The 8054-nt window shown below is 42.9% G+C and overlaps 1 protein-coding gene across 1 annotated transcript; it reads right to left on the reverse strand.

Annotated features, from left to right (window-relative positions):
- Positions 1 to 6146: 6146 nt before the first annotated feature.
- On the reverse strand, positions 6147 to 7815 carry LOC123171587 (aspartyl protease family protein At5g10770-like). Its single transcript, XM_044589037.1, has 4 exons — positions 7668 to 7815; positions 6837 to 7514; positions 6449 to 6731; positions 6147 to 6369 (listed from the first exon to the last, which is right to left on the reverse strand). The coding sequence occupies exons 1-4, from the start codon at positions 7813 to 7815 to the stop codon at positions 6147 to 6149; spliced, it is 1332 nt and encodes a 443-aa protein (XP_044444972.1).
- Between the last annotated feature and the right edge of the window lie 239 nt (positions 7816 to 8054).

The following is an 8054-nucleotide window of genomic DNA, read 5'->3' on the forward strand; positions in this document are numbered from 1 at the left end:
TCCTTTCGCCTCCACGATGTATGCTCTGCCGGCCACAAGTGCCCATGAAAAACTGAAACGGCCGCACTGCAGCATTCATGGCCTCTATAGATCGCCCTCCATTACCCTACAAATGCGGAAAAACTGCTGCTGCATTCGCGTTTAAAAACCAGTCTATGCTGCCATCGTCAGCCACTCTGGACCGTCCTCTACTCTGGAAGTTGTACTCCCCCTAATATTAGCCACATTGATTTTTACCATCTCTGAGCTTATTTTTATGATTTTCTCAGATTGCAGGTTGGGTCGGAAGGTGCTCGATGATTTGCCTCATAGGACTACTGCTGCTCGGATTGATTTCGTTGTTACACAGGTCTTTTGCTAATCCCGTTTGTCCAGATTGTTCTTTGCTGCGACTTGCATATGCAAAAGGCATACAATGCTAATATGGAATATCAGGCTTTCACGTTTCATAGTACTTCTTATTTCTTCTTCTCAACACAACTTTTCTCATCCGAGAAAAAATCACGGATGATTGGTTCCCATATTATTTTCTGTTTTATGTGTGTTTATTGTACAATTGATTATATCCATTTCTAATAGGGATAATATGTTGATGCTAGAGTTTAAACTCTAAAATCGGACAAGGGCGGTGTGTTCAGGATGTGGTTGAGAGAATAGTAGTTGGCAGATACTGGATTACCTGACCAGAAAGAGTATCATGGAATTGGATACGGACTTCCCTCAGGTTTTTGCAATTTAGATTAGCAAATCACTTTTACTATGTACGGAACTGATCCATTTCTTCTCATTTAGGATAGACGCAGTAGAAAAGAAGTCGTCATGTTTCTCCAATATACTCCCTCCATCCCAAAATAAGTGTCTTTGATTTATTACAACTTTGTTGTGTTTTCAGTGCCGTGTGTCGTATTTTGATGTGCTAAAATGTTATGAAGCTACTAAATTTATCATTTAACATCCAGGAAAACTTATGCATGTGGATATCTTCATTTTACCATATCTTGGGTTGACAGGAAACAAGCTGTCCCCCATGATTTTTAGCTTTGATGTGCCCTGGCGTTCTGTAAGTAGCCTCTCTATCCCTCTCAAATTATTTTTCTTAAAAGATACACAAGGCGCAATAAATTATCTTGCTTCTTTCCTGAAAAGTGTACTGAAGTCACTTTCTTATTTCATGCTTCCGATGGACAGATTATAAACATTGCATGCTGGTTGGTAAACAAAATTGCTCAAGCAATTTCGAAGTGATGTGTTACTTGGTGCAGTCTAATCTGAACATTATTCTTATTTTCCTTTGTTACTGAAGATTATTCCGTACACAGACACACACACACGCAACTGTGAAGGTATATGTGTTTTTTTGTTTTTGGACAAGTCATATACATGTTTCTGATAATCATGATGCCTTGCTTCCTTTCTTTGCTGAAATTTTACAACAATGCCTCTACTAACCTCATTTCAATTGATGAGTACAGACCTTCTGTTTGTTTTTGTGTGTGTTAAATGGCATAGGAATTTCTCCCCTGGAGCTTTCCAGTTTAGAGAACTGAATTTGACACTCCAAATCATAAGACAACATTCAACATTACTAAGCAAGGGAACTTCAGAAAATATTTTCCTGTCCCTGGTAGAAACAGAACTGAAGATTACACCCTTCAGGTTAGATATGGACACTCCAAATCAGTAGACACCTTTTTTTCTTTTTGGTATTGCTTCCAAAATCATGATTACATTCATATCACAAAACAGTCAAAATGCTAAGCTAAATTGTACTACAACAACAGCTTATCTACAACTACAGCCAGCAGCTACAACAGCTGAGCGCACATCACATGGACCTAGCCAAGTACGTTTACAGTGCAAGACAGTCTCGACGACATTGACAGAGCAAAATTTGTTGTATTTTTCCCATCCATTGTTACGTTCTGTGGTTGTTCTGATGCTGAACATAAAATAAATGTATGCTTGCTGCTCATTATCAGGCTATGAGGCAGACAAAGCAACTACAAAAGAATGTATCCTAGCTACCTTCACCAATATGTTGCAGCAGCAAGTCAGGCCACAGAAAATATATGAATGCTTGCTGTTAATTTCATTGGAATGCAGGAATGGCTGACCGAGAGCAGTGCGCACATCTCTGAGGCCAAACGAGGCGTTGGAGTCGAGGATTTGACACAATTTGGATCCAATTACTGCTATCTATCCAACCGATCTTTCTCTCCTCGGGTCTTGGTAGTTCGTCCCTGAGATTGGTTTTCTATGCCTAAGAAAGTGGAATGGAGGGAGTAATGCCTTGAGGTCTTATTTATTATAAATATAGTCAATGTAGTTCCATTTTCATATTGTAGAGATGATATTCGTTGTGTTACCTTTGGCCTGTAGGGTATGTCAACCGGCTATGGAACACTTAGTTTATTCCCAGTACTTTATCAGCAATCATTTTTGTTAAAAGTATCTGTACACCTGCCACCGCAGTGGCAAGAGTTCATTCTCTTAATAGGATACTCTTGCATTGCTATGAACTTGGCCTCAGATGAGATTTTATTGAACAATATTGCATTTTATTGTTAGCATCCCACAATCCATTAAGTTATTTAGAAATTATCACTTATGCTATGTTCATTCAACCCTATCATTGCTAACAAGCATTTCCATGTTTAATGAAATGTTTTTGAAGCAAACATTCCCGCAGCAACGCGCGGGGTGTCATCTAGTTAGCAGAAAAAGTAAAACATTAAGAAAATAGGGAAAATGAGGCCAACACGTGTCAGCCTAGGAGAAGCTCACGCCCAGCACTGGGATTGAATGTCAGAGGCCGCTGCTTAGCCACTTTAATTATCTTATATATTTGCCATGGCAAAAATTAGAAATAAATTTGCCATGTCCTTGAGAAAACGAAAATCCGTAGAAATTGCCCTGTGTTTAGTCCATTCATTTTCAAAAAAAATTGCCATATTATGTAGATGAAATTTCATTAAATTGTCATGGAAAAAACAAATGGTAAATTTGCCATGGCCCGTAGTGTAAATTCGCCGTGTACGTGAAAGTGAGTTTGCCATGGCAATTAAGTTAAATTTGTCATGTCATACAAAAAACAAAAATCCATGCAAATTGCCATGTGATTACTCCATTCATTTTCACAAAAAGTTGCCATATTATGTAGATGGAAATTCATGAAAGTGACATGGCAAAATGAAAAGTATATTTGCCATATAGCAAACATTAGAACGTTTGTTCTCTAAATGATGGAAAATTTCAAACTAGGGGCGATATATTAGGAAATTCAAACCATGGCAAAACACATCATAGGTGTCGGAATTTGCCTTTTCATCGATGAAAAAAACATCTTAAAGTAACCATGGCAACAAGCACTAGTTGCCATCGCAGCACATCGAAAAATATTCCATCGCAAAAAATGCATAATAGAAAAAGCAATCAATTGCTGTCACTAAGACCCTATAGTTTCCGTGGTTAACACCAAAACATTCGGCAAAACCAACACTTTACTGATCCCATATGTTTGCAAAAATGGTTCCTGCTTAATAAACAATTTTGCCAACTTAAGCTAACATGAACAAAACTTGAATAAAAATGAGGGGTACACGGAGCAAAATCAAACAAAAAAAGGTTTCTTCTGTAAGACATTATCAAAATTTGCTGAAGACACACGGCAAATTTCCTGAAAACTGAAAAATTGATGACACACATGGCCAAATTTTTTTTTAAAAAAACTCTCTATATAACATGGCAAATTATTTGATAACAAACTGATGAAACTAGAAACAATCAAGTTGTGATTTGTGAAGCAAGCTTAAAAATGAATTGTAACACATCTATCTCTGACGATGCACGAACAACTGATGCGGCAATAATCCCGTCTCGATGCCTATTTGGTGCAAAATGATTGAACCGGGAATAGGAGAAGATTGGATGACCTGCACAGCGGTGTCGCCCCGTCGACGTTGCTTCAACACGCCAACGCCGGCGCCCTCACCTCTGCTGCAGCTCCTCACTATGATATCTGATGCGCTCTATTGCTGCTCCACTGTCGCGGGAGGCCGCCACCGTGACCTCACAGGGCAGAGCTTCCATGGTCTAATTACTAAAAATACCATGACATATATAAAAACTGCCATGTCAAAAAAATTCCATAGTTTAATTAAAAATGTCCATGTTTGTAAAAAAAATTAGAGTATAATTAGTAATTATCATGTTCTGATTACTAGAATAAAAGGGAAGAAGTTCACTAAAAAAATTCATGGCTTGACCCAGGCGCCTCGACCACGCCATTGGACGATGACAACTATGCGCGTCAAGGCTACCGCCGCTCGCGCCTCACCGCATGTGCCGTCGTTGCTATCCAGCATCTGCAGCAGTCTGCATTGACGTTGGCATCCATCATCTCATTGTCGTTGTCGTCGCCTAGAATGATGGTGGCCGGCACTTTCATCGCCCCATCACATCAGCCGCTAGGGCCCGAACGAGAGGCCAGTGCTTGGCCCACCAAGCGCTCTATCTGGGATCGTCTGACTCGGCATCGTACATCACTCATAGGAGAATGTTGATCAGAAGCGTGCCGAGACCATCGTCGGCGAACATGGGCTACTTCTTCGTCGTCGTCAATGCGGAAATCATGGCGAGCTTGTTTATCCTGCTAAACCATACAAATATATCCACCATCTTCGCAAACTTAGAGCAAATACAATAAGGTGACAGAAGTAGGCTATAAGAAATAGAATAATATATCTTTGTTTAGTTGTAGGAGAGAGAAGAGAAGCTGTCTCTTGGTTAGCTGCAACACGAGACCTAAAACGCTTTGTGAGGATGTAAATGAGCCAAATATTGATAAACTAGTACATATTAAAATTTACTATTGTGCATGCCGGCTAAAAGGTTACCTGCAAATGGCATGACAACTTCTTATAGCTGACTTGGCTGTATTATTAACCATGCTCTTAAGGTGGCCGCCGCGCGCACCCCATGATGAGCGCCATCGAGCCCATCGTCGGGTGTTCGCCGAGTTTGATTTGCCCGAGGCTCGGCAAATGATATATTTTACTGAGATTCATCTTATAGTTGAGTTGTTGTTTTCATGACATTGGGCAATCAATCTCGTTTGTCGGGTTTATTTATATTACCGAGTTTACTATTCAGTTTTGGGGAAACGAGTAACATTGCCTAACTTTCGATGAAAAGAACTCGCAAAAATATGGAACTAACATCTTTCGCTGATTCAACATGGCTTCATTTATTCTTCGAAAAAACTAACGCCCACACGTGTGGCATCTTGCACATCGCCCACATGCCTCCATCACCACTCATTTTGCTACGTATGAACATATGACATCAGCAGGAATCTTTTTGGTTTTCGGCTTAAAATATTTTATCTTCTAATTAAAAAATCAAATTAAAAATACGTTTTCATCATTAAATTCGCCTTAACGAGATCTTCAAAACTAGATCCCATGTTGATATGTTTCGACGAATTTTTTTTTGCTCAAAAGTTGCCATGATGTTTACACTGTAGTTGCCATAGTGCCTAAACTAAAGTTGTCATGTGCCAATTTTAGTTTGTAGAGTATGACAATTTTAGTTCTTTGATGATGGCAATTCCAGTACTTTGACCATGAAAATTATTTTTTGTATGAACCATGGCAATTTTAAATGCATGTATCATGAGAATTTTAGTTTATGATTCATACCAAGTCTAGTTTCTTAATTCCCCGTTTTATAATATGTCAAAATTTACTTTTAAATGTAGAAGAAAATAGCTGAAACATATCGTGGCAACTTCAGTGTAAATATCATGGCAATTCATGTGCAATAGACATTACAACTTTTAACAAAAAAATCATCAAATATATTGATATGAGATCTAGTTTCAAAGATCTCGTCGCGAAAGATTTAATAGTGAAAACGGATCTTTAATCGGATTTTTCATTTAATAGATAAATCATTTTAAAAACTGAAAATTCAAAAAGATTTCACATGCATGCATGCGATGACGTAGCGAGTCTATGTGTTATAAGGCGTGTGGACGGGTTTGGCTCACACCACACGTATGGGCGTACCTTATTTATTGTGATATACAGTACGTGTTATGCTAATACCTCCTCTTTATTTATTTATTTATTGTTATATATATGCGATCAGCATGCGCCTGCCTTGAACGCGACGACGCCGCCACCAACGTCGTAGAGCACCTCGAACGTCCGCTGCTGCACGTTGCCGATGGTGCCGAGGGAGCTGTCATCATGGTTTCCCGCGAAGGCGAGGCAGTTGTCCAGAATGATCCCGTTAAAGGCCAGGTCGATGACGGCGCCCCCAGAGAACACCAGTGCGACGCTCAGTATGTTGACGGTGGACTGGCCGCTGAAGTCGAAGCACGTGTCGAGGATGCCCCTGGGCTGTGCCGGTGGGTACTACTTCTCTTTTTTTTGCGAAAGGGTACTATTTCATGCCGGCCTTGAACGCCGACGACAGCGCCGAGTACACGGTCCACGGCAGGCGCGTGATGATTGTGCCGGAGTCCATGAACGAGCCGGCCGAAAAGACGGAGGTGGGTATGTTGAGCTGCTTGCCTCCCACCCTGATGGCCTCAAGCTGCACGAAATAGAACGTCGGGAGCTGCCTGCTCCTCAGCATCGGCGTCTTGACGGCGAAACCCGAGGTTGCTGCACCGAGCGTGAGGAACCCGGACGAGCCCAAAGTCGGCGAGAGGCAGTACGATATAGAGAGAACGGCCCTCACAAATTGAAAATACTAATTTGTTAAGAATCAATCGAATTGAAGTCATAGTGTCATCGTTGGCTGGAATCGATATATTCGCGAGATCCGGGCCTTGCCGAAGGTCCCCGCGGTCTGTGTGGCGAGCGACTGAGCGCCGCCGCCGAGCCCGATGAGCCCAGCGGTCTGGTCGTTGAGAAGGAGGCCCGACTCAGACTTGCTGCACCCGAATTGGAAGTTGCTCACGGCGTTGGAGCCCAGCGCGAGCATGTCGGAGCTATAGGTCCCGGTGGTACTCGAGCCATCGCCGTACTTGACAATGTACTGGCACTGGGAGCTGGAGCAGCCGTTCGCCTGCTGGCTCTGGCGGAGCTGCGCGCAGGCGACCGAGGTGCAGGAGAACGGAGAGTAGGTGCTCGACGATCTGGGGTCAAAGAGCGGGTCCGCCTGCGAGTGGTACTGCGAGCACGGCTTGCACTGCACCCATGACACGTCGCTGCCGGTGTCGATGAACATGGTCTGGTTCACGGCCGGCGAGCCGATGCGGACAGTGATCACGTACTGCAACGTGCCCAGGGAGAGGCCCGGCGTGGTAGGCACGGTTACGTCCGATTGCTCCAGGCCGCCACCCTTGACGCCAGAGAACCTCCGCCTGATGTGGTTAGCTCGGAGCTGGTCACGCCAGAGCATCTCCTCCAAGGTCGGCGCCTTCGTGGAGGAGGCAGGGGGGCATGGGCCGTGCCGGTGGTGCAACGGCACCCTGACGCCGCCGCCGGATGGTGAACTCGCTGCTGAAACAATCAAGATCGACATGGAATGGAAACGATTAGAAATGTGCACACAATAGTACTATACGTATAGTATTCGTTTTTTTTGGAAATGATACGTATTGTATTCGTTGTACTTAATCCATTGGAATGTCAAGTGCACGGACAGTACTGCACCTTTGTGATCGGTGCAGTTGACGGTGGCAGATTTCAGAGAGCCAGCGGGCAGAACCATGTAGTAGCTGCGAAGATCATCTACTGCGTGAGCAACGAGGGTGTGGTAGGCGCACAGCAGGAGAAGCACAAGCTTCAAAACCGATGCCATGGCGTATAGATGCTGTTTCTTTGCTTCCCAGCCTCCCAGGCTCAGCTGCAGCTTCAGAATGCGAACCCTCCTTATATAGAGGAGACTCGTGCCTTGTGGTCTTCTCCTAATTAACGAGAAGTTGCCGCCAGTTTTGATTTCGTCAATTGCACGGGTGGAAGGGTTAGGTAACGTCAATTTTTCTTGACAAAATTATCAGGAATTCTATTGTCTGGCATATGTACATACTATACTAGATA

Source organism: Triticum aestivum, chromosome 7D (assembly GCF_018294505.1).
Source record: "Triticum aestivum cultivar Chinese Spring chromosome 7D, IWGSC CS RefSeq v2.1, whole genome shotgun sequence".
NCBI classification, from domain to species: Eukaryota; Viridiplantae; Streptophyta; class Magnoliopsida; order Poales; family Poaceae; genus Triticum; species Triticum aestivum.